The sequence below is a fragment of the Ranitomeya variabilis genome, chromosome 5 (genome assembly GCF_051348905.1).
Source record: "Ranitomeya variabilis isolate aRanVar5 chromosome 5, aRanVar5.hap1, whole genome shotgun sequence".
NCBI lineage: Eukaryota > Metazoa > Chordata > Amphibia > Anura > Dendrobatidae > Ranitomeya > Ranitomeya variabilis.
The window spans coordinates 412,689,359-412,717,145 of record NC_135236.1 but is presented as its reverse complement, the minus strand read 5'-3'; the positions used below and the strand labels follow the sequence as shown (position 1 = coordinate 412,717,145).

General features: G+C 43.3%; 1 protein-coding gene across 1 annotated transcript in view; it reads left to right on the top strand.

The window, feature by feature from the left end:
• LOC143776137 (uncharacterized) overlaps positions 1-24,460 on the top strand; it is a 40,229-nt gene extending 15,769 nt beyond the window's left edge. Inside the window, exons 7-13 of the mRNA XM_077265177.1 lie at positions 2,522-2,578; positions 3,546-3,641; positions 7,278-7,367; positions 11,289-11,348; positions 13,719-13,757; positions 23,083-23,132; positions 24,324-24,460. Coding sequence (XP_077121292.1) covers positions 2,522-2,578; positions 3,546-3,641; positions 7,278-7,367; positions 11,289-11,348; positions 13,719-13,757; positions 23,083-23,128 — 388 coding nt within the window. The 3' untranslated portion in view covers positions 23,129-23,132; positions 24,324-24,460. The remainder of the gene's footprint in view (positions 1-2,521; positions 2,579-3,545; positions 3,642-7,277; positions 7,368-11,288; positions 11,349-13,718; positions 13,758-23,082; positions 23,133-24,323) is intronic.
• The last annotated feature ends 3,327 nt before the right edge of the window (positions 24,461-27,787 follow it).

Here is a 27,787-nt window from a genome sequence, read left to right as displayed (position 1 = left end):
CCTTCGGTGTCCTCTTCCCGCGGTCTCTTTCGTGGGCGGCCCCGTCTCCATGGTCTCCACCCTCCAAACAGGATCAGGAGGCGGACCTCGGCCGTTGACGGACATGTCCTCAGGACCAGGAAATGTTTAGACTGGGCGGCCATTGCCCTTCGCGCTCTCTAGCCTGTCTACGCCCATTCCACGCCCCTCTTCTCTTCCGGCGCTCTCCTCAGCACTGCAATGGCGGCGGATTTTGGCGGCAAGTGGCGCAGCACACAGTCTTTGCAATAAAGTACAGTCCAAGCACAGTAAATCACAGTACCAAGGCACACATGACCTGATTCTTCAGGCTTAAGTAGATCCTGTTCGTGACGCCAAGTTGGAGCGCCCCCACACCGCCGCAGGGCCGAGGGGTACCCGGAGCTGGGCCTCTGAGTCTCAGTTCTGGGGTTGTCACGGTGGCTAGACCCGGTCCGTGGCCCTGTCTGTCAGTGGGGGACGTCCGGTGCAATAAGGGGTGTTGTAACGGTGCAGTTGTGGGGTGCAGATCGCGGTAAATAATGAGGACACCAGGTTGCAGTCTCTTTACCTCTTTACTGAAGATCTCTGGGTCCTCAATCTAGAATACGGCTCACCAGGCTGCGCAAGTCCGGCCGGTCCAATGACACTTCCAGAGTTCTCTTCACAGGAGGAAATCTGTACCTTCCCCCCTAGCGCTATGTGTTGTAGTCCTTCCCTGCTGTGCTTACGGAAAGTACCCCACAACTGTTGTGTCTGTTTCTGATGTTCCCTCACAACTCGACTAGATGATGTTCTGCTAATCCTCCGTCCCTCCCTGAGGTTCGGGTAGGAACGGCACCCGTTTGACGGGTAGGCCTGGAGTTCTTCCGGGACCCTAGAGACGCCCCTCTCCCACAATTGCCTCCCAAGACTTCATAGGTGATTTGAGTTAGACAGCCCGCCTGAGACTGACTGCCCTGCCGCTGTTTGGAGTATTGCTTGAAGCTGAATGTTATTCTACTCCCTCGGCGTTCCGGCCACCGGTAGTGCGCCTCAGTAGGATGTTGCTTCGGTCTTACAGCACGACTCCTACTGGTATTTCTCCTTTGCGTGATCCCGTTTCTCACTCAGCACAATCTATCTCTCTTCTAATCCTTTCTTGGGCACCGCCGCTACCCGGAGCAGGCACGGTCCCGTTACGTTCGTTCTCGTTGCCAAGCCTCTGTCAGGATCCCACCCCTGACAGAGACCCTACTGTATCTTCCCCTACAACACCTTCTGCCACAAGGTGTTGCCTGGTTCCAACCCAGTCAGCTTTCTGATCTAACTTCCTGCCTGACCCCCAGTTTACCCACTATGGTGGGGAGTGGCCTAATGAATAGCACCCTTAGCTCCCCCCGGAGGCCCGGCTGTGAAATGTATTGGTGTCTGTGATACCTGATCAGATGAACTCCTTCAGTGCCATCGGACGCACCATAGCTCCCCATAGTGGCGGAGCCACAGTACTGCAACGACCAGGACTCTGGGGCGCTGCACTGGCACTGACCCCCCAAAAACAATTAAGGAGAATAACACCACACAAGATGAAATGAGCTTTATTCTCCTGGTATCAGTCATGGGGTGGGCCAGCACGGCTTCCGTCACCGCTCAGTACATAGTAAGCTGAGTCTGTATGACCCGCCACTGACTGACAGCCGGCCAAGCACTGATGCACTGCTGAGTGAGCTGTCAGTCAGTGCTGGGGCGCGGTTACAGAGCTGTGATTGGTGACTGTAATTGACTGACAGCCAGTGACTGCTACTGGGAGAAATAAAGTTCATTTTCTCCCCGCTGCCGCACTTTCACTATTACAACAGGGCTCCCTAATAAAGCTATTATCCTTCAGATTAACCCTAAGCCTGCAGGTTAATACTGTCATGGACCTGACCGGGTCATTTTAAGGCTATGTTCACATGTCCAATAATGAGCCGCTAGAACGGATCCAGCAGAAATCTGTTGGCAAAAAAGTTATGTAGACACAAGTTTTTCAGTAGTTTTTTAAAAACTGATTTCAGCTGGATCCGTTTTTTATCATTGAAGTCTATGGACAACAGATCCCTTAATAACCATCCATTATCTTCCATTAGAAATGGATCGTGTAAGTAAAATACGGATCCTTCACAACTGAAAGGAGAACAGACGGCCATTGTCCAAATACTTCAATATTAAAGAAAAGGATCCTGATGAAATCAATTTTTTTGAATGGCCATTAATGTTGTGTCTGTATAACTTTTCTGCCAACCGATTGCTGCTGGATCCGTTCTAATGGACGACTCCTGGACATGGGAACATGGCCTAACATGTTGGGTGTTATTTGTGTCTTCCTTCAGAGTGGATGGTGCGGTCAGGATGCAGGGGGGAGTAGACGTGGCTCATAAGTGGAGAAGGAGGCAGATTCCTCTGATAGCATGATAAGATATATTACAATCATTCTTCTATTTGCTCGTACTATTGCGTTTGTGACCATTTTAACATAAGTTGCTGTATCTTCCTCATACAATAGTGAGAAAATGGATCTAGAGACCGAATCATATGTGATAAAGGACAGGATCGTGTCTACGTAAGTGCCGAGAATTACTGATCTAATATAAGCAAACCTTCTGGATCACATAATGATATCGATGTTTCCTCAGCTCCAATGTGTGTGGGATTCACTGCACTCGGGTACAGATGATAGAAACCTGTCTGTACGGGGTATATATTCACTACACAGGTAGTTGTCATTACCGGGTGCCGCTCACGTGTCACAGTTTATTTATAAAGATGGGTTACATTACAAACATTAGAGGAATTATCATTTGACTTGATAAATACAAGTGAGAAGAAAATAAAAATGAGCCAATATCTGATATGGTTCCCGCAGAAATCTATCAGACATTGTGTATTATATATGTAATCTGCGCTGGTGCTGAGGACTCCTAGATTGCACGGACGTCTGCCACGAGCTGCAGACTTTTCAGACGGCAAAGATAATCCCATAAAACTTAATATTTATTCCATCATGGATAAAATGTGGTATAAATAATACCGGAGATAATGGTTATTCCAGAAGATTGGTGAAAATCCATTCTTGCATTTGGTGTCATTATAATTATTGCACCATTTGGCTTTTCCAGGCTGTTTTCCTGCACATTCAACTTTGATGTGGTCTGTGGCCATGAATTGGCTGAGAGGAGCTGAAAAGACAAATATTAAACTTACAAACTCTCCCATTGGACCATTAGAACAAGTTGACTGACAGATTTTCAGTTACCTCCTTATGCAGCCAGCAATAGATATTGCAACGCAGAAGCTATAGAAAACAAACAGAGCAAACATTTTAATGAAACCCAATGAGAAAATTAATTTTTAGCCAAAGATAGATGTATTCAAGTAATAAAAAAATCCTTAATGTGATGTAGATGGAAAATGTGGCAAAGTATTTGGGATGGAGGCCGAGGGGCGGAATTTGTTCACTAATGCTCTTCAAATTTCTGATCTTTCTATATTTACATATGACTTGATGATCGATGTTAAATGAACAACAGAGTGCTCAGCAAACGAGTAGTAGAAAAGAGATTAGAAGGCAAAAAGAAAGAGCTGGGCAAGATAGAGGAAGAACTGGACACGATAGAGGAAGATCTGTAAGTGTTTTCCCCAGTAGAGATGATTTACAACCTGTCTGTACATCCTATATACCTGTCTACGCTGTCACTCGCTGTGTGACTTTCATTTCTCAGTTTAGGAGGTTTAAAGGACACATGAATAAGATGAATTAGATGAATTCTATTAATTTGACTGTTTGAATTGGGAACCAGGAAAAATAAAACGTGACCCAACATTTATACGGCTCCTTTAGAAAGACACAAGTTATTATTATAAGTGTATATACTTTCTACAGAATACCTCCTGTCTAGGATGTCTGATTTAGGAAGCTGTCACAGCCGTCGGCATATATCCAATTGGTATCCTTATAGATATGGCTGAGTGCAATAGTGGAGCCGGGAGCCATTAGCTCCCCGCACCACCACACAGCCTGTGCTCCCCGCGTTGTCTAAGGTCTGGTGCAGAAGACATAATGATGTCACTAGATCATGTTTCCAGCGCCCAACCACACATAGCATAGAACAGAGCAAGTCTGTATATTCATGCTTATCATGGGAACAACACTTGGGAGGGGATTTTTAGAGAACAAAATGTCCAGCTTCACTGAATTTGAGGAAAAAAGTTTTCTGGATTCACAAACTTAAACATGGAGGATACAAACTTCAGCACAAACCATATGGGTAAGAATCTCAATGCATTTCTGGAGACTAAGCTCCCTTAATCATGACCAGGGGATTTTTAACCATTGCACTATTTGCCGTGAGGTGGGGTATTGGGGGTGGCTTTTTGAGATATTGTACTGAGAGTGAAGGAGCGGCTGGGGCATTATACTGTGTGGGAGCATCATAGTGCGAGGGGGATTCCTTGGGACAACATACTGTGTCAGGGTTACAAAATAGGAGAACCAAGAGTCAAAAATAGCCAAAGAGAGTAACCAAAAAATATATAAAGTTTATTGGAAACACGTAATTTGCATATACACAATATTATCATATAAAAAGTTGGAAATTTGTGACTAAATCCATAGATACAAATAGTGACCTAAAAAACACAGTCCGGGACAATAACTAGAGTAGTTGCTATTTAGTAAACATGTAGCAAGCATGCTGCCAGTATATACACGTTAATAGTTAATAAAGGAAGCGGTAACTATTGAACGCGAAACGCGCGTTGGGGTACGTGACCAGGATCCAGACGGGACCTCCATACTATATGGGTAATTAATTGTCCTCTACTGCATTTTTTGCACATGGACTCATGGCGAGTATAGCAGCACTGATAATGCGCTCACACTATTAGGTTATGTCGCCACATATTGGTTGCTATTAACGTGTATATACTGGCAGCATGCTTGCTACATGTTTACTAAATAGCAACTACTCTAGTTATTGTCCCGGACTGTGTTTTTTAGGTCACTATTTGTATCTATGGATTTAGTCACAAATTTCCAACTTTTTATATGATAATATTGTGTATATGCAAATTACGTGTTTCCAATAAACTCTATATATTTTTGGGTTACTCTCTTTGGCTATTTTTGACTCTTGGTTCTCCTATTTTGTAATATTGATGGTTGAGTCGCCATTTTTTTTAATTTGGTTTATGGCTGATGCTTATTTATATACTGTGTCAGGGTGCAACTTTTTGGGGCACAATGTGTAGGGGTATCGTAATCTGTGTGTTGGGGAATTATCCTGTGGGTGGGTATGCACAGTGGGGCCATCATACTGTATGGATGTACATTATGGGGGTGTCATACTGGGGAGGGTTTACACTTTTGGGGGCATGTAAGGGGGTATTGTACTTTGATGGAACACTAATTGCACTCGCAACATATGACCTTATGGCATTCATAGTTATGAAATACAATGTAGGAATGTGATCCTATAAAAGCAATGGGGACCACACATGTAAACACTAGTGCGAATACGATAGAAAGTAATTGCCGAAAACTATTTATTCAGTATTTTACATCAGTATTTGTAAGCCAAAACCAGGAGTGGGTGATAAATGCAGAAGTGGTGCATATGTTTCTATTATACTTTTCCTCTATTTGTTCCACTCTTGGTTTTGGCTTACAAATACTGATGTAAAATACTGACCAAATACTGCTAGTGTGACGGCAGCCTAATTAAAAGTGACATTTTGGGTTTTCTTTCAACTTTAATATTACCAATAAAAGAAGGGATGTAAATGTTTTTTGGCAATTACTTTCTATGGTATTTGCACTCGTGTTTACATGTTTGGTCCTCATTGCTTTTATAGGATCATCCTGAAAGTGCTATCGTTCGAAGACCTGGGCAGTTATGCACTGCTGCCCCTTTTCTGCTCTTTTAATTCTTGAATTTTTGGAGAATTTTCAGTCCTCTTTTTGTGGCTTTGCAATTAAGTTCAAGGTGACATATGGCTTGCTGAATCAAGTTAGCAAAATAAAAAAAATAGTTTTTTATAAATCTGCAACAGCTCTGCACACAGATGAATTTCACTGACAAAAATTTCACTGACACATTTGCAACAGAAAAAATAGGTTATTTTTTTACTCTGCAATAGCTCTGCACAAAGATGAATTTGCATTGCCACTAAATGACAAGGTGGGATATGGCGTGCTGTATCACTTTTGTAACAGAAATTTTTTTTTTTTGCACTTGTGTGCAACAGCTCTGCGCACAAGTGAATTTCACAGCCACAAAATGAGGTGGTATATGGCATGCTGTATCACGTTTGCAACAGAAACATTTTAAAAAATTCTGCAACAGTTCTGCACACAGATGAATTTCAATGCCACAAAATGAGAATGTGGAATATGCAGTGCTGTATCACATTTGTAACAGAAAAAAATGTTTTTTTTTACTCTGCAACAGCTCTGCACACAAATGAATTTCACCGCCACAAAATGAGGTGGGAAACGCGTGCTGTATTACGTTTGCAACAGAAATAAATAGGTTTTTTTAAATCTGCAAAAGCTCTGTAGTAGTCACATTACTCACGTGGCTTAGGTGTATTTTAACCCCTTAATGATGTGATTAATGTAAACTTTAAAAAAAAGTTTAACTTTTTGAAAAAATGAAAAACTGAATCGGAGTTATATTAATAGAAAAAAATAAGGCCCCAATACATCAAGACCAGTGATTTTCTCACCGGTCTAGAGGAGGCATGGTGAAGTCAGACGCTCCTGATCCATAAGTGGTGTATGCCTCATCATGAGTGAGGAGCATCTGACGGGGGGCGTGCACCCCTGTGTCCCACCCCAGAAATCATACTGGAGGGAGATTTCTGGAGTAGGGAACACCACAGCTTGTCATGAATTATACAATCTGTGGTGTGACATCCCACTGTGCCCCCGTCCTACCATTTAGGTAAAGCTGGAAGTAACTGATGTGAAAATGACGAAAGTTTCAACATTTTTGTGCAACTTCAAGTTGTGCCAAAATTTAGCATCTTTTCAAAGTAATTTATGGCAGAATGCCATCCCCCCATGATACTGAGCTGATGTAAGAAGTTGTAAGGAGATTAGCTGCTATTAGATAGCGGCACCCCCTGAAGTCACAATGCACCCTGAGTGGTGTGATCTCTCCGATAGGTCACCTTTGTCAGATCATTGTGGGGCTGAGATCACTGTGATACATTCACTGTTGTGACATCCTTCTCACTACTTTTCTTCCCTTATCCAACAGACATATCCACGACATCGAGATGACACCACTACTTTACAGGCCAAATGGGTTTGGAAAAAGTTTCTGGTGTCCACAACTTGTCACCATCCAGTACGTATGTTATTTCTAGAAATATAATACTATATGACCAGCCTGATATGTTATAGAAGGTTGTGTTTCCGCTGGAGGACTACAGTCTTTGTAGTGATCTGCTATTTATTGCTCACACCCGCTGGTTCAGTGCTTTCTATTACTCCCTAGTTATCCAGTAGTAGGCGACCCACCAGGCTATTTCTAGTGACTTAGCTTAATAATAGCATACCTGGTTTCTCAGGAATTTATATTAAACCTCCACCTCACTTTGATTTCTTTATCCCAGGGGTGGACAATTAAATTTCCTGAGGGTCCACATGAGAGGAGACCATTGACTGTTATTGAGGGCTAAACTAATAGGCTGAAATTGATTCTACCTATTATTATTATTTAGTATCAGCATTAAGAGGGTAAAAAAACTGCATCTGCCCCATAAAGTGAACAAAGGATGCACAGAATTACTTACAGTTTATATGTAGTATATTGTGTGTGCATATCATAGAATCATAGAATGATAGAGTTGGAAGGGACCTCCTGGGTCATCTGGTCCAACCCCCTGCTCAAAGCAGGATTCACGAAATCATCCCAGACAGATGTCTGTCCAGCCTCTGTTTGAAGACTTCCATTGGAGGAGAACTCACCACCTCTCGTGGCAGCCTGTTCCACTCATTGATCACCCTCACTGTCAAAAAGTTTTTTCTAATATCTAATCTGTGTCTCCTCCCATTCAGTTTCATCCCATTGCTTCTAGTCTTTCCTTGTGCAAATGAGAATAAAGATGATCCTTCTACAATGTAACAGCCCTTGAGATATTTGTAGACAGCTATTAAGTCTCCTCTCAGTCTTCTTTTCTGCAAGCTAAACATTACCAAATCCTGCAACCGTTCCTCATAGGACATGGTTTGTAGTCCGGTCACCATTCTGGTCGCTCTTCTCTGAACTTGCTCCAGTTTGTTGATGTCTTTTTTAAAATGTGGTGCCCAAAGCTGGTCACAGTATTCCAGGTGAGGTCTGACCAAAGAGTAGAGGGCAATAGTGGCTTCGCGTGATCTAGACTGTATCCTTCGGTTAATACATCCCAGAATTGCATTTGCCTTTTTTCTGCTGCATCACACTGTTAACTCATGTTCAGATTATGATCTATTAGTATACCCAAGTCTTTTTCACATGTGCTGTTGTTTAGTCCTATGCTTCCCATTCTGGAAATGCTTTTTTCATTTTTATTGCCCAGACGTAGTACTTTGCATTTTTCCTTGTTAAAAACCATTCTGTTAGTAGCTGCCCACTGCTCCAGTTTATTTATGTTTTTGAATCTGCTCTCTCTCTCTCTTCTCTAGTATTAGCTATCCCTCCTAGCTTTGTGTCATCAGCAAATTTAATTAGTGTACTCTCAATTTCTTCATGTAAATCATTGATAAAGATGTTGAACAATACAGGGCCCAGGACAGAACCCTGTGATACCCTGCTTGACACATTCTTCCAACTGGATGTGCAGCCATTTAAGACCACTCTTTGGGTCCGATCACTAAGCCAGTTATGAATCCAACAGTTGCCTTGTCAATTCCATACTTAGACATTTTTTCACTTAGGATGGTGTGAGATACTTTGTCAAATGCTTTGCTGAAGTCAAGATATACTATATCTACAGCATTTCCCTGATCCACCCAGTCAGTGATTCTGTCATAGAAGGAAATTAAGTTAGTCTGAGATGACTTATTAGTTACAAACCCATGCTGACTCTGGGTAATCACTTCATTCTTATCCAGGTACTTACATACATGTTGTTTAATAATTTGTTCAAAGATCTTTCCTGGTATGGAAGTCAGACTCACCGGCCTATAGTTCCCTGGGTCCAACTTCTTCCCCTTTTTGAAGATAGGAATGACATTTGCTCTTCTCCAGTCTTCTGGGACTTCTCCTGTTCTCCAAGAATTTTCAAAGATTATGAAGAGTGGTTCAAAAATTTCTTCTGTTATCTCCTTCAGTACTCTGGGGTGTAATTCATCTGGACCTGGACCTAAGTGTTTCCTCACTATCTTTCTTCTTTCTGTATATAGATATCCTGGATTCTTCTACTCCTTTAATAGTACAGTGAAGATCAGTTGATGTTACATTTCCTTTCTGAGAGAAAACAGATGCAAAATAGGAATTTAAACGTTCAGCCCTCTCAACATCCTTTCTTACCATTTCATCATTTTCATCCTGTAAAAATCCTATAGCATCTTTGACTTTTCTTTTACTTTTGACATATCCCCAAAATCCTTTTTTACTGCTTTTGACATCTCTTGCAAGCCTTAATTCATTGTCATCTTTAGATAACATGATTCGTGCCCTGCAGGTTCTGTAGACAGCATTATATTCTTCTTTAGATATGCCTCCCTATTTCCATTTGATAAACATTTCTTTCTTTCTTTTTAGCATGTGTTTAAACTCTGTGTTCATCCATCCTGGTTTCCTTAAATGCTTTGTATTCTTCTCTCTTTTTGGAATTGTTAATGATTGTGCTTTGAGAATCTAATTTTTCAAGATTTCCCAACCTTCCTGGACATTTTTGTCCTTAAGGATATCCAGCCATTGGATCCCTCCGATGTGTATATAGTATGTGAATGTATGCAGCCTATAGTGTGTGTATATGTATATAGTATGTGTATGTATGCAGCCTATAGTGTGTGTATATGTATATAGTATGTGTATGTATGCAGCCTATAGTGTGTGTATATGTATATAGTATGTGTATGTATTCAGCCTATAGTGCGTAAATATGTATATAGTATGTGTATGTATGTAGTCTATAGTGTGTATATGTATATAGTATGTGTATGTATGCAGCCTATAGTTTGTATATGTATATACTATGTGTATGTATGCAGCCTATAGTGTGTGTATATGTATATACTATGTGTATGTATGTAGCCTATAGTGTGTATATGTATATGGTATGTGTATGTATGCAGCCTATAGTGTGTTTATATGTATATAGTATGTGTATGTATGCAGCCTATGGTGTGTGTATATGTATATAGTATGTGTATGTATGCAGCCTATAGTGTGTGTATATGTATATAGTATGTGTATGTATGCAGCCTACAGTGTGTATATGTATATAGTAAGTGTATGCATGCAGCCTATAGTGTGTATATGTACTGTATATAGTATGTGTATGTATGTAGACTATAGTGTGTGTATATGAATATAGTATGTGTATGTATGCAGCCTATAGTGTGTATATGTATATAGTATGTGTATGTATGCAGCCTATAGTGTGTATATGTATATAGTATGTGTATTTATGCAGCCTATAGTGTATGTATATGTATAAAGTATGTGTATGTATGCAGCCTATAGTGTGTGTATATGTATATAGTATGTGTATGTATGCAGCCTATAGTGTGTGTATATGTATATAGTATGTGTATGTATGCAGCCTATAGTGTGTGTATATGTATATTTTATGTGTATGTATGCAGCCTATAGTGTGTGTATATGTATATAGTATGTGTATGTATGCAGCCTATAGTGTGTATATGTATATAGTATCTGTATGTATGCAGCCTATAGTGTGTATATGCATATAGTATGTGTATGTATGCAGCCTATAGTGTGTGTATATGTATATAGTATCTGTATGTATGCAGCCTATAGTGTGTATATGTATGTAGTATGTGTATATATGCAGCCTATAGTGTGTATATGTATATAGTATCTGTATGTATGCAGCCTAGTGTGTATATGTATATAGTATCTGTATATATGCAGCCTATAGTGTGTGTATATGTATATAGTATGTGTATATACGCAGCCTATAGTGTGTGCATATGTACATAGTGTGTATATTGTGTATTGTACAGTATAGAGTTAAAATCAATCATTAGTATGACGAAAAGTCTCAGTGAAGCTCTCGTATAACATTCAGGATGATTTCTGTGTCATGTACTATAGAGAGGAGACTTCTGAACAGATAGAGAAGGAAGGCAAAATGAAGGAGAACACCATAGTGATGTAAGTGCACATATTTCCTAGATTAATATAAGAAAATAAAGATGTGTTCCTATAAGAGAAATGGAACATAGTTGCCAACATCAATTGTTCTCATCTCTTCTATAACCCATACCAGTCACATTTGGATCCACATACATATCTTGCAGTTAAAAAATAAATAAAGTGGTCAACCTCTCTATTCCTTCTTTCAGTCACTGAGGTGTCAGATGTCAGCCCCTCTATTCTGCCCTATAGTCACTGAGTGTCAGATGCCAGCCCCTCTATTCTGGCCTATAGTCACTGAGGTGTCAGATGCCAGCCTCTCTGTTCTGCCCTATAATCACTGATCACATTTGGATCCACATATATATCTTGCAGTTAAAAAATAAATAAAGCTGTCAACCTCTCTATTACTTCTTTCAGTCACTGAGGTGTCAGATGTTAGCCCCTCTATTCTGAACTATAATCACTGAAGTGTCAGATGTCAGCCTCTCTGTTCTGTCCTTCGGTCACTGAGGTTTCTTAGTAATAGGCAGGGGTTCGGGTTGTTTGTATCAGTGGAGAAAGGAATGGGACTCTGAGAAGTACCGTATTTTTTGGGATTTTATAAGATGCACTTTTGTTTCAAAATGGGGGGGGGGGGAATTGGTGGAGAACTGAGTGGGGTCCCAAGTAGCAGGGTCGCTGCTGCAGGAAGCTGGCAGTGGCAGGAGAGGGGCGATGCTGTGGGCCCCTTGACTTGATTTACAATCCTGAAAACCAGCAGCAAAGAGGGCGCACCACATGCTTCCCCTTTTTATATGACCCCTGCAGCTCTAACCTCCACCTTTTAAGGTAAGCCCAACCCTTATCCATTAACCCTATACTGGTTCTCTCACTACTCCAGTCATGTTCTTTTATGCCTATTCACCTTGACTCTGCTTGACTGATGGATTAGTGACTTGTGCTTCCCAGTAAGTAAAAGAAACACACACACACTGCATGATGTGGTTTTTTATTTGGCCACAGCAGCCTTATTTCAGGTAACAAACACTAACATGACATTAGTACATGATTAGCAGATTACTTTCCTTCCCAAAATTTTGTTATATGAGCTCCTTCCACTCATCCAAGCAACAAAAAACCTGGCCAATATTCCCCTCAGCCACAAAAAAAACATATAGCTCAAGGAGAAAACATGGATGCTCCTCTGGGAAATAAAATATACAAATTCTTTCTTTCTGATTTGGCTTTTATCCTAAGTCATATTGCAAGGCTTGTTAAAGGGTCGATGTTGACTTGTAGGATTGCTACTTCCAATAGGTGTCACTAGAATTCAAGTCATACTCCTCTCCAAAGAGACAATTTGCATATTTTATTTCCCAGAGGAGCATGTTTAGCCTTTTAGTCTCCTCACACTGGCATGCCAGACCTGGCTTATCAATCTCCACAAGGAGAAACCTTACCCCTTAGATACTTGAAAGTCAGAAAGGCAATATCACACGATGAGACACAGCTCCTCTGATAGGAAGACTTTGTTATACAGTCTTGTAGGCTGAGAGACAGTTTTCTTTAAAGGGAACCTATCACCCCGTTTTTTTCGGTATGAGATAAAAATACTGTTAAATAGGGCCTGAGCTGAGCATTACAATAGTGTAGTTTGTGGACCCCGATTCCCCACCTATGCTGCCGAAATACGTTACCAAAGTAGTCGTTTTCGCCTGTCAATCAGGCTGGTCAGGTCGGATGGGCGTGGTTTCTTCCCCCAGATATTGCGTAGTTTTCCGCTGGTGGCGTAGTGGTGTGCGCATGTCCAAGGTCCCGAATCCTGCACAGGGGTGTGAAAATAGCAGCGATGTCCATTAATCCATTAGTGGTCGGTGGGCGCAGCCATCTTCCTTTGGCCGCGCGTGCGCAGAAGCGGCGCTCTGCTGGCCGCGGCTTCAGGAAAATGGCCGCCGCGATATCCATCTGCGCACGCGCGGATGCCCGAGGCCATTTTCCTGAAGCCGCGGCCAGCAGAGCGCAGCTTCTGCGCACGCGCGGCCAAAGGAAGATGGCCGCGCCCACCGACCACTAATGGATTAATGGACATCGCTGCTATTTTCACACTCCTGTGCAGGATTCGGGACCTTGGACATGCGCACACCACTACGCCACCAACGGAAAACTACGCAATATCTGGGGGAAGAAACCACGCCCATCCGACCTGACCAGCCTGATTGACAGGCGAAAACGACTACTTTGGTAACGTATTTCGGCAGCATAGGTGGGGAATCGGGTCCACAAACTACACTATTGTAATGCTCAGCTCAGGCCCTATTTAACAGTATTTTTATCTCATACCGAAAAAAACGGGGTGATAGGTTCCCTTTAAGGTGATTATTTGGACTTATGTTTTTTTCTTTACAGAAGAAATAAAAGAACAAGGAAAGAGAAGCGTCCATCAAGGTAAATCCAAGTGTGGGAACATCTGTAATCGCCCCTTTAGTTATTATTTGAGTAGGTGACAATATGCAGATTGTCCCATAATATCTTTAAGATGATAAGATCATACATAAGGTGGCTCAGTGGTTAGCACTGCAGCCTTGCATTGCTGGAGTTCTGAGTTCAAATCCCACCAAGGCCAACAACTGCAAGGAGTTTGTATGTTCTCCCCATGTTTGTGGGGGTTTCCTCTGGTTTCCTCCCACATTCCAAAGACATATGATAGGGAATTTAGATTGTGAGCCCCATCAGGGACAGCGATGATGATGTCTGTAAAGTGTTGCGGAATAAGATAGCGCTATATAAATATAGAGATTATTATTATAAGATCTCTACATAACATTATGATAAATCAACACAAATCAGTGGATTTTGCGACATGCATTGTAGTTTGTATAAAAAGCTGTAAATACATAAAAAATGTTGAAAACTGCTAAATTTTTTAAGGAATGAAATTAAAACAACAGTAAGTTCAGCATATATTACATGATAACGTTACTCTGGAAGTCTAGTGTAATTACACTGAAAAAAAGACTTACCGTATTTTCGGTGTATAAGACGACTTTTTAACCCCTGAAAATCGTCTCAAAAGTCGGGGGTCGTCTTATACACCGGTTACGGCGTGTGCATGGAGCGGTCCTGGATGGTTCCTAGGGTCTGAAGGAGAGTAGACTCTCCTTCAGGCCCTGGGATCCATATTCATGTAAAAAAAAAAATTGATATACTCTATAACAATATTATATACAATAATATATTATACGTATAAGATGACTGGGCGTATAATATGACCCCCATCTTATACGGCGAGTATTTCCCAAATTCCATATTTTATATGGAAAAGTTGGGTGTCGTCTTATACAGCAGAAAATACAGTACTTATTTTTAGATTTACAAACTAAAATACTTTTCTAGGGCCACATGATATGAATTTTTTATCATTTATACAAGACGTATGCTGTATTTTCTGGACTATAAGATACATTTTTTTAAGCAAGAAAAAATCATGCTTAGTAAAGTGTGTGTGCCTTATAGTCCAGAGGCAGGAGAGCGCTGACACAGCATCATTCCAGATAAGGCTACTTTCACACTGGCGTTAACTGCATTACGTCGCAAATGCGTCGTTTTGCCGAAAAAACGCATCCTGCAAAAGTGCTTGCAGGATGCGTTTTTTCTGCATTGACTAACATTAGCGACGCATTTGCGACGCATTGCCACACGTCGCAACCGTCCTGCGACGGTTGTGCCGTGCTGTTGCAGATCGTCGGGAGCAAAAAACGTTACATGTAACGTTTTTTGCTCCCAACGGTCCGCTTTTTCCGACCGCGCATGCGCGGCCGGAACTCCGCCCCCACCTCCCCGCACTTCCCCGCACCTCACAATGGGGCAGCGGATGCGCTGGAAAAATGCATCCGCTGCACCCGTTGTGCGGCGGGGACAACGCTAGCGTCGGGGACCTCGGCCCGACGCACGGCGACAGGCCGAGCTCGACGCTAGTGTGAAAGAAGCCTAACTGGGAAAACTATGCAGCAGCACAGCTCTGTCTCCTCCAGCCCAACACTGAGCAGTCTAATCTGTGCAGGGCAGGAAAGGATGTTACAAGAGCTGCACATCCCTAAAGCTGCACAGATGCTGCAGGTCCTTACTAGCTGAAGGTCCTTTCAGGTTACTTATGTGTATAGAAGGAACTTCAAATTGTGCTAGCATATACTGTGTGCAGCAGAGGTGTGTCGGGGATGTAGCTGAGCTGCGTGTGCTTATGTAGCAGAGCTGGGTGTGCTTATGTAGCAGAGCTGGGTGTGCTTATGTAGCAGAGCTGGGTGTGCTTATGTAGCAGAGCATTGTGTGTTTGCTGATGTTGCAGAGCTGAGCTGTGTGTGCTTATGTAGCAGAGGTGTGTCGGGGATGTAGCAGAGCTGTGTGCACTTATGTAGCAGAGCTGTGTGTGCTTATGTAGCAGAGCTGTGTGTGCTTATGTAGCAGAGCTGGGTGTGCTTATGTAGCAGAGCATTGTGTGTTTGCTGATGTTGCAGAGCTGAGCTGTGTGTGCTTATGTAGCAGAGGTGTGTCGGGGATGTAGCAGAGCTGTGTGCACTTATGTAGCAGAGCTGTGTGTGCTTATGTAGCAGAGCTGTTTGTGCTTATGTAGCAGAGCTGTGTGTGCTTATGTAGCAGAGCATTGTGTGTTTGCTGATGTTGCAGAGCTGAGCTGTGTGTGCTTATGTAGCAGAGCTGTGTGTGCTTATGTAGCAGAGCTGTGTGTGCTTATGTAGCAGAGCTGGGTGTGCTTATGTAGCAGAGCTGTGAGTGTTTGCTGATGTTGCAGAGCTGAGCTGTGTGAGTGTGCGTGTGTATGTAGGAGAGCAGTGTGTCTGTCGGTATTGTAGTTGCGTGTGCAGCTGAGCTGTGTTTGTATGTTGCAGAGCTGAGTGTGCATATACTGCAGAGCTGAGTGTGCATAAGCCATGCATGCTGCAGTGCTGTGTGTGTGTACTGCAGAGAGTGCATGCAGCGCCCCAGAGTCCTGGTCGTTGCAGTACTGTGGCTCCGCCACTAAGGGGAGCCATGGTGCGTTCGATGGCACTGAAGGAGTTCCTCCAATCAGGTATCACAGACACCAATATGTTTCACAGCTGGGCCTCCGGGGGGAGCTAAGGGTGCTATTCATTAGGCCACTCCCCACCATAGTGGGTAAACTGGGGGTCAGGCAGGAAGTTAGTAGAGAAGGCTGACTGGATCGAACGAAGCAACACCTAGTGAGAGAGGGTGTTGTGGAGGAAGAGACAGTAGGGTCTCTGCCAGGGGTGGGATCCTGGCAGAGGCTTGGCATTGAAAGAACGTAACGGGACCGTGCCTGCTCAGAATAGCGGCGGTGCCCTAAGAAAGGATTAGAAGCGAGATAGATTGTGCTGAGTGAGAAACGAAATCAAGCAGAAGGAGAATACCAGCAGGGGTTTTTGTTGAAAGAGGCAGCACCTTGCTGAGGCGCATTACCGGTGGCCGGAACGCCGAGGGAGTGGAATAATATACAGCTTTACGCCATACTCCAAACAGCGGCAGGACAGTCAGTCTCAGGCGGGCTGTCTACCACATATCACCTATGAAGTCTTGGGGGGCAATTGCGGGAGAGGGACGTCTCTAGGGTCCCGGAAGAACTCCAGGCCTACCTGACAAACGGGTGCCGTTCTTACTGTAACATCAGGAAGGGACGGAAGATTAGCAGAAGATCAGTTAATCGAGTTGTGAGGGAACTTAAGAAACAGACACAACAGTTGTGGGGTACTTTCCGTAAGCACAGCAGGGAAGGACTACAACACAAAGCGCTAAGAAGGAAGGCACTGATTTCCACCTGTGAGGAGAACTCTGGAGGTGCCATTGGACCGGCCGGACTTGCGCAGCCTGGTGGGCCGGATTCCGGACTGAGGACCGAGAGATCTCCAGTAAAGAGGTAAAGAGACTGCAACCTGGTGTCCTCGTTATTTACCGCGACCTGCACTCCACAACTGCACCGCTACACCACCGTTAACAGCACCTATTTACAACGGACGTCCCCCACTGACAGACAGGGCCACGGACCGGGTCTAGCCACCGTGACAACCCCAGGACTGAGATCCCAGAGGCCCGGCTCCGGGTACCCCTCGGCCCTGCGGCGGTGTGGGGGCGCTCCGCAACTTGGCGTCACGAACAGGATCTACTTAAGCCTGAAGAATCAGGTCATGTGTGCCTAGAGACTGTGATTTGTTGTGCATGAACTGTGGCTTTATTGAGAGACTGTGTGCTACCATTGACCAATAGAAGTTCCCGCCAAAAGCCGCCGCCATTGCTACTTTGGAGAAGAAGGAGGGCGTGCTATGGGAGGAGACTACCAGAATGGCGCGAGAAATGGATACCGCCCTCTGCGCTTCGGGCTGCAAGGAGATGACCTGCCCCAAAGCAGAAGACAACCTCCTGATTTGCGACGGCGGGAAGCAGGAGATGGAGAAGCCCGACCTCGGAGAAATGGCGGAGTCAGGTGCATGCACTGCCACCGACTATCAGGCAGCGATGATGAACAGCAAGTGCCTGAGCGAGGAAGGAACAGTCCCGGCTTACCCTCGTTCACTGGAAGTGGACCCGTGTCCTCTACAGCCGGCGGATCCGAAGCCCTTGGAACAGATAGCGGGGCCGAGTTCCCCAATCCTGGCCTCGGAGTCAGCGGAGGAGGAACCACAGCGAGCGGAACAGCGTTCGAGGACCGCATCGGAGGAGCTGCGGTCCGGGCTGCGGCCGACTCCAGCGTTCTCGTCAATGGATCAGATCGACATCGGTGGAACCACATCAGGTGTAGGTACGGAAGATACCCCTGCCTCCCCGCTCGATCCCGCTCCCGCGACCGACCCCCTTCACAACAGTAGCTGCCTCTTAATGGCGGGAATGGTGGCATCATCCCTTGAAGTAATGAAGGGTCTGGTATCCCCGCCACGAACCGCAATGGGAGAGTTCCTAGATGTGAGCTCGGAGGGAGTGATTCTCCGGTGGGAGGCCCCCCGGATTGAGCCGAATGGGGTTTGGAGAAGAGGTCACGCCATTGCCGTGCTCACTTGGGAGCAATATAAGCAGTGCCTGATTTCCCAATGGAAAGACTGGAAAGAGATGGGACAAACCCCCGCCGCATCAGCCGTGAACCAGGGTCTGAAGCCTGTACGGTCAGGAGATACCCGCCATCGGAGTGCCCAGGAAGGGTGTGCCCGTAACGTTCGCCGACGTGGACCTGAGAGAGTGTCATCTACTACTTCAGCTGTGATTGAACCAAATGTAGCAGAGCTTACCAACATTGCCACTGCACATGTCATTGCAGCAACTGAGCTGGCAGCTAGGATCCGTCTTCAGGTTCAGGCATCAAGCGGTCTGACTGCACCGGGAAGACCCACCAGTGACACTGGCGCGACATTAGCCGGGAGCCAGGGGCCAAGGCCACCTGAGCAAGAGTAAACCTCGGAAACCTGAAAATGTAAATAGTTACTGTTTGTTCTTTAAGTTGCTGCTAAACCCGTCCAGGGTAAACTTTAAAAAGGCGACCCCTTTGTTGACCCGGGGTCACTATTGTTGTTTTCTTGAAGTTTTGCACAAAGTTACACAAACTGCGAAATCATGGACTGTGCATGATTTGAACTTTCTTGTAAATAGTTTGCACCTTCTTAAAGGTGCTTCCTACTGGTTTTGTTTACAGACATTTTGCGAAGATACCATTCCGGAGCCTTTGCATGGACTGGTAGGCTGAGAAGAAGAGCTACCTCAGAAAGACTTGATCTCCTCTTAAAGGGGAGGTTAGAATTGAACTTGAAAGTGATACTGTTTTAGAACAGTAATGTCGAGATAATGCTTTGAAGAAAATGTAACTGTTTTTCATGGAAAAGTTATGTGTGTTTAATTTGTTTAAAATGTGAAACCTAGATAATGTTCTTTGAAGAGAAAGATGCAGAAAGCCCGTAGGGGTAGATGTAGAGTTCCGTTTAACTGAAAGTAAAGAAGTAATAACGAAGGTGAGGATAGAAGGTAAACCCTGCGTCCCCATAGAAAGTTAGTTCATTACTAAGGACAGAAAGTAGACCCGTAGGGGTTAGTGAGTGAGTCCTTATAGGAGCCAAGCAGAGTGGGCTCCATGCTCTCAAATTAAAAGGAATGTTATGTCTATACTATGTATAGTAGAGAAAGGCAGTAGGCCCTGGCTGAACAGGGCGGTCCTGTAAAAGAAAGGAGAGGCAGTAGGTCTGGTGCCATAGGGACAGGCGGTCCTGCAGGTTCAAAGTAGGAGAATGTGAAGTTACCTTGCCCTGTAATGTGATTATAGGAAGGCCTTTGATAAACTAAGAGTGTATGTTTCTTAAAGGCAATGTTAATTTATTGTTCCAGCATTTGCACTTAGTAGAATACCCGGTTGGGTAATGAGAGTTAATTGTAGCCTGTTGCTATGATATTTGATTATGTTCTGTAACGTTAAAAGTGTCCACACCTCCCATAAAGGGAAGCCTGTTCAAGTATGCTTATTGTTTTGCACTCAACAAATTTGTATGTCTTTTTGCTAACCTGTATTGTTGTTTTCTTCCCAGTCCCGGAGTACTGTGTTTAACCAGGGGGGAGTGCAGCGCCCCAGAGTCCTGGTCGTTGCAGTACTGTGGCTCCGCCACTAAGGGGAGCCATGGTGCGTTCGATGGCACTGAAGGAGTTCCTCCAATCAGGTATCACAGACACCAATATGTTTCACAGCTGGGCCTCCGGGGGGAGCTAAGGGTGCTATTCATTAGGCCACTCCCCACCATAGTGGGTAAACTGGGGGTCAGGCAGGAAGTTAGTAGAGAAGGCTGACTGGATCGAACGAAGCAACACCTAGTGAGAGAGGGTGTTGTGGAGGAAGAGACAGTAGGGTCTCTGCCAGGGGTGGGATCCTGGCAGAGGCTTGGCATTGAAAGAACGTAACGGGACCGTGCCTGCTCAGAATAGCGGCGGTGCCCTAAGAAAGGATTAGAAGCGAGATAGATTGTGCTGAGTGAGAAACGAAATCAAGCAGAAGGAGAATACCAGCAGGGGTTTTGTTGAAAGAGGCAGCACCTTGCTGAGGCGCATTACCGGTGGCCGGAACGCCGAGGGAGTGGAATAATATACAGCTTTACGCCATACTCCAAACAGCGGCAGGACAGTCAGTCTCAGGCGGGCTGTCTACCACATATCACCTATGAAGTCTTGGGGGGCAATTGCGGGAGAGGGGCGTCTCTAGGGTCCCGGAAGAACTCCAGGCCTACCTGACAAACGGGTGCCGTTCTTACTGTAACATCAGGAAGGGACGGAAGATTAGCAGAAGATCAGTTAATCGAGTTGTGAGGGAACTTAAGAAACAGACACAACAGTTGTGGGGTACTTTCCGTAAGCACAGCAGGGAAGGACTACAACACAAAGCGCTAAGAAGGAAGGCACTGATTTCCACCTGTGAGGAGAACTCTGGAGGTGCCATTGGACCGGCCGGACTTGCGCAGCCTGGTGGGCCGGATTCCGGACTGAGGACCGAGAGATCTCCAGTAAAGAGGTAAAGAGACTGCAACCTGGTGTCCTCGTTATTTACCGCGACCTGCACTCCACAACTGCACCGCTACACCACCGTTAACAGCACCTATTTACAACGGACGTCCCCCACTGACAGACAGGGCCACGGACCGGGTCTAGCCACCGTGACAACCCCAGGACTGAGATCCCAGAGGCCCGGCTCCGGGTACCCCTCGGCCCTGCGGCGGTGTGGGGGCGCTCCGCATGCACATAAAGCTCTATGTGTATAATACACATCCTGCAGAGCAACACTAAGAATACATCCATCACCTCCTTATTCTGCCCTTATGTATTACTGTTAGTTATATTATGAACCCCTCCACTTCTTTACACCAACAGGGAAGTTTTAGTTAATAGGAAATAGTTTTTTGTATTTTCTGCTCTCTAAACCTGAGGTGTGACTTACAGTCATTTCATTCTATAGGATAGAATATGTTATACCTCCAGGTCTCGGATAGTGATTACTAGAGTAAAAGGCTTCTCATGGACTGTAACGTTCATGTCCTATCCCTAGAATACACAAGCATTGTTTAACCCCTTCTGGACATGGCCAATTTCCCTTTTTGTATTTTTCTTCCCTTTTCCCAAGAGCCATAACTTTTTTATGTCCACGTAGACATATGAGGGCTTGTTTTTGTGGGACAAGTTGCACTTTTGAATGATCCCATTTATTTTACCACAAAGTGTACTGGAAAACAGGAAAAAATTCCAAGTGTGAAGAAATTGCAGAAAATCCGCAATTCTGACATTGTTTTTACAGCAAACATTGTGTGGTAAAAATGATCTTCCAATATGATTCTTCTCATCAGAATTATTATGGCGATACCAAACTTGTACAGTTTTCTCATTATTTCAGTGGTAAAAAAAAAATCATGAATTTGTTAAAAAAAAAAAAAAAATGGGGAGTGGGGGGTAATAGTGTTGCCATTTTGCAAAACTCATAATGTTTAAAATTTTCAGTTGATATAGCTGTGTGAGGACTTTTTTTTTTCGGGGCGACACAACATTTTTATAGATACCATTTTTAGATAGATATGATGTTTTGATTGCTTCCTACAGCATTTTTATTTTAGAGTTTTACAAAAAAAATTGATTTTTTTCTGTTTATTGTGTCTATCGAGCAAATTAATTAATTTTATGCTTTGATAGATTGGACATTTATCGAAGTGGTGATACTGTAGATATATTTTTTATTATCTCTATTGTTAAATGGGGTGTAAATGCAGTGATTCAAACTTTTTTTTAGTTGTTCCATGTTTTTTTACTTTTTTTATGTTTTGTTAGTCCACTTAGAGGACTTGAACATGTGATAGTCTGATTGCTTATACAATACACAGAAATACCACAGTGATGCTGGCTAGGTTTCACAGCAGCTCCGTGATGACTGGCATGGAGGCCTTAGGCTATGTGCCTACATTGCGGATTCGTGTGTGGATTTTTCCACACTGTTTTTGAAAACTTGCTTTTTTTGTGCGGATTTCACCTGCGGTTTTACACCGGAGGATTCCTATTGAGGAGCAGGTGTAAAACGCTGCAGAATCCGCACAAAGAATTGGCATGCTGCAGAATAAACAACACAGCGTTTCCGTGCGGTATTTTCCGCAACATGGGCACTGAAGATTTGGTTTTCCATAGGTTTACATGGTACTGTAAACCTGATGGAAAACTGCTGCGAATCCGCAGCGTCCAATCAGCTGCGGATCCACATTCAAATCCGCACCGTGTGCACATAGCCTTTATCGGCATCCAGTGATTACTTCACATGGGCACATGTAATACCGACCCACTATTAATGCTGTTGTCAGAGTTCGACCGCAGTATTTTATTGGTTAACAGTCTTGGCTGTTCGAGGTAGGTTCTGGCTGTGTGTCACAGCCATTCTTTGCCCTATGAGCCCACTCCATACACCCACTACCGACTTGCGCCGTACATGTATAGTGGATGTCGGTAATGAGTTAATCGATGGCAGTATTATTCACTGCAATGGTGCGAGCTGCAGTACCAGGCACTTCCATTCATTCAGACGGTGACTGGACAGACTATAAATTGTGCTACTTGCCTACAGTCCCAGGAGTTCAGGAGATCCCCTCATATTTCATGAGTCTTCTGGACATATTTGTAGAGTAAGCGAGAGAACTCCATATCATGGTATCTCTGGAAATGGAAGATGCTTTCTTAACACTTATGGTACCTTGTTCCTTTTTATTTTTTTTAGGCTACAATCCTTCTTATCTTGTTTCTGTTTATTCACAAGAAAGTAAAACAGTGAGTATTCAAGGTCCTTTCTGTACATGTACACCCCCAGATCTTACCATCATTCAGTAATATGATATGCAAGTATGCTACATTTTTACTAACGTAAGACTAGCTGGTATAGTTCATGGTGATCAGTATGCACTCTGAAATAGTTTTTGATGTCTGCTGTTTTTTTGTCTCTATTTGGACATTTGAAACATCATCCCCTCAATGGTAATGTTTTATACAAAGCTCCTAAACTGTATAGTTAGTATAATTATTGTTAATACACAGACCAGCCCAACATGAGATTCCTAGTTTGCATCTTTTTGCGATTTTTTAATTCTCCTTCAGCCTCTGTGTATCCAGCTTGTCAGAGCTGAGTGGACCGTCCTGTTCTTCCAATGATTAATTTCCCAGAAGCACACTGCTTCTCCTTGGTGCTTCAGGCCAGTTCACCATGCATACTCTGCCAAACAGCCTATGGAGAAATAAAGAGACAACACTGCTCATACTCGACTGATAGCATTGGAGCCGTGGGATGGTAACATGAGGGGGAATTTCCCAAAATGGAGAGATTTAAATATGAGTTGCATTTGCATACACAAATAAATATGGTCTTAATTTTTTACACACATATTATGATTTTGGTAAGTGTTCAGTTATTAAAACATAGATATAATTACAGTGTATGCAGTTGCCAATGACCACATAACTTTAATGGCATTTCCTTAATTTTTTTTTCTGCAAAATCATGTACCTTTAAGGTTAATTGCACACAGGAATGGTTTCAGCACACAGTAAATGACATCAATGTAATTCTGGCAAATAACTTAGTAAATAAATTATTAATTATTGACCAGGATGGTTAGATATTAAGAAACATACAATATACATTGTCTGTTACTTAAAGGGGTTGTTCTGTCACAATATATTAATTAACTATGCTTTATATTAGTGCTGAGATTAGTGGGAATCCAACACCCGGCAGCGCGACTGATCAGCTATTATAGGCTTTTGCTGAATATAAAAACATTGAATAGAGTTCCAATATGTGGTCACGGTCAATGTATAGCAGTCATCACAAGACAATGCAGATTAGGACCTAGAACAGCTTATAACAGTTGATTTTTGGGGATTAGTCTTGAGAATAGCTCATTAATATCTTGTGTTTGGAATGCACTTTGACATTATTGTTTGTTATATCTCCACTGTATATAGGAAAATTATATCACCATCTGGCAGCAACAATCTAATTTAATCTGGCAGCACCAATAACCACCTATTTCCATCTGGCAACAATAAGAACCACCACCTATTTCCATCTGGCAGGAACAAAAACCACCAGCTAATTCAATCAGGCAGCAACAATAATCACCACCTATTTCCGTCTGGCAGGAACAAAAACCACCAGCTAATTCCATCAGGCAGCAACAATAACCACCACCTATTTCCATCTGGCAGCAACAAAGACCACCAGCTAATTCCATCAGGCTGCAACATTAACCACCAGCTAATTCCATCTGGCAGCAACCACAACCACCAGCTAATTCCATCTGGCAGCAACCACAACCACCAGCTAATTCCATCTAGCACCCACAACCACCAACTAATTCCATCTGGCAGCAACAACCACCAACTAATTCCATCTGGCAACAACAATCACCAACTAATTCCATCTGGCAACAACAACCACCAGCTAATTCCATCTGGCAACAACAACCACCAACTAATTGCATCTGGCAGCAACAACCACCAACTAATTCCATCAGGCAACAACAACCACCAACTAATTCCATCTGGCAACAACAACCACCAGCTAATTCCATCTGGCAACAACAACCACCAACTAATTCCATCTGGCAGCAACAACAACCACCAGCTAATTCCATCTGGCAACAACAACCACCAACTAATTCCATCTGACAGCAACAACAACCACCAGCTAATTCCATCTGGCAGCAATAACAACCACCAGCTAATTCCATCTGGCAGCAACAACAATCACCAGCTAATTCCATCTAGCAGCAATAACAACCACCAGCCAATTCCATCTGGCTGCAATAACAACCACCAGCTAATTCCATCTGGTAGTAACAACAACCACCAGCTAATTCCATCTGGCAACAGCAACCACCAACTAATTCCATCTGGCAGCAACAACAACCACCAGCTAATTCCATCTGGCAACAACAACCACCAACTAATTCCATCTGGCAACAACAACCACCAACTAATTCCATCTGGCAACAACAACCACCAGCTAATTCCATCTAGCAACAACAACCACCAACTAATTCCATCTGGCAGCAACAACCACCAACTAATTCCATCTGGCAACAACAACCACCAACTAATTCCATCTGGCAACAACAACCACTAGCTAATTCCATTTGGCAACAACAACCACCAACTAATTCCATCTGGCAGCAACAACAACCACCAGCTAATTCCATCTGGCAACAACAACCACCAACTAATTCCATCTGGCAGCAACAACAACCACCAGCTAATTCCATCTGGCAGCAATAACAACCACCAGCTAATTCCATCTGGCAGCAACAACAACCACCAGCTAATTCCATCTAGCAGCAATAACAACCACCAGCCAATTCCATCTGGCTGCAATAACAACCACCAGCTAATTCCATCTGGCAGTAACAACAACCACCAGCTAATTCCATCTGCCAACAACAACCACCAACTAATTCCATCTGGCAGCAACAACAACCACCAGCTAATTCCATCTGGCAACAACAACCACCAACTAATTCCATCTGGCAGCAACAACAACCACCAGCCAATTCCATCTGGCTGCAATAACAACCACCAGCTAATTCCATCTGGCAGGAACAACAACCACCAGCTAATTCCATTTGGCAACAACAACAACCACCACCTAATTCCATCTGACAGCAACAACAAACTCCACCTACTTCCATCTGACAGCAACAAGAACTACCACCTAATTCCATCTGGCAGCCACAAGAACCACCATCTAATTCCATCTGACAACAGCTTAAAGAGGTTGTCCAACTCAGAAATCCAATGTTTTAAGTCAATTTGTGCCTCTATTATTTTTACAACACTTCTATAAATTTTGTCTTTGGTTTCTACCTTTCATTTTTCCTGTATTTCACTTTATTCCATGCACCAAGTTTGATAACATGCTGTTCTTCAGACTAGGAAACTCCCTTGTTCTTTTATTTCTAAGCTCACAGCCAGAGCTAGCTCTGCTCCCGGCGCCAGTATCCATCGCTGTTGTCTGCCCACCCAGTACGTAATCATTGGCTGTTAGTAATCTTCCCCAGCACTGACCTCTTTTATTCGTTCCATCATTGGAACTGATGGAGCAGTGATCCTGTACTTTCATGTGTGGCAATGCAGCAACAATTACTACACCTCACACCACATCCACAATGGTGATAGAGCTGTCACATGTCCCCTACATTACCCAGGAGCGTAATGATCGCGGCCATAGAAGGTTTGACCTGGTCTGTGCTGGAATGGTGCCTGCTGACGCCAATGACTACTTCAGCTGAGTTGTGTTGTGGAGCAGTAAACCCTACGGGTTCCTGCACTGCAATACATGCTGCAGACCAATCAGAAACCAGCAACTCACATCGGTGTGCCATGCATTGGTGCCACAAGGAAGTGACATCATGCGTTGCAATAACAGTCATGCCAATGTCAGATGCCTGCCCTTGCGCTGGCACACAAGAGGACACCACTCATCGATGGATTGAAGGAAGGTGAGTAGAATGTTTTTGCTTTTTTTCTGCAGATGCAAAATGGTGTACATTAGTAGATAATGAAGGGGGAGGGTGAACATGAATGTCCTGATAGAATTCAGAACGCTACAAGGACCCATACATCTCATCAACGTGCGGGGAGGTCGCAGGTCAAAATTTTATACTGGAGCCCCTGACATGTGAACACTGTAAAGTAATAATGTGTATGTGTGTATATACTGTATATGACAATAAACAATGTTTGAGCAAACATTTCTACACCTGTAGCAGGCCAATTTTGATTTCTTTTATTTCAAACCAAATAAATTTCACACAAACCAAGTTCTAATCTATGTGACAAGTCAATTTATGAACAAACAAATTTCTACACCTGTGCCTGCCAATTTATTTTTATTTTTAAACCAACGAAATTTCACAACAACCAAGTTTTACAGTATATGTGACAATAGTAAATTTTTGGAACAAAAATATTTTAACTGTACCAGGTCAAGCAGTTTGTGAAAACTTGAACTCACTGTAATTTTACACAAAGCACTTTAAACTGTATGGATAACTAATTGAATCAGGAAAAAAAAATAATGTTTTTGGAGTGTAATATAACACGAAAATGTACCCAAGAACATGCAAAACTGTATGGATGAGCAATACAAGACCGATAAATTTTTAGGCAATTTTTTGAAGGGTTATATACCAAAATGTACCCAAGAACACATAATACTATATGGATGAACAATATAATACAGATACGTTTCTGAACAATTTTTTATGGGTTATAAACCACCAAACTGTACCAAATAACATGTAATACTCGATGGATAAGCAATATAATAGTGAAAACATTTTGAACAATTTTTTGTAGGATTAGATACCACCAAAATTCACCCAAGAAGATGTAATACCCTATGGATGAGCGATATAATACCCATACATTTT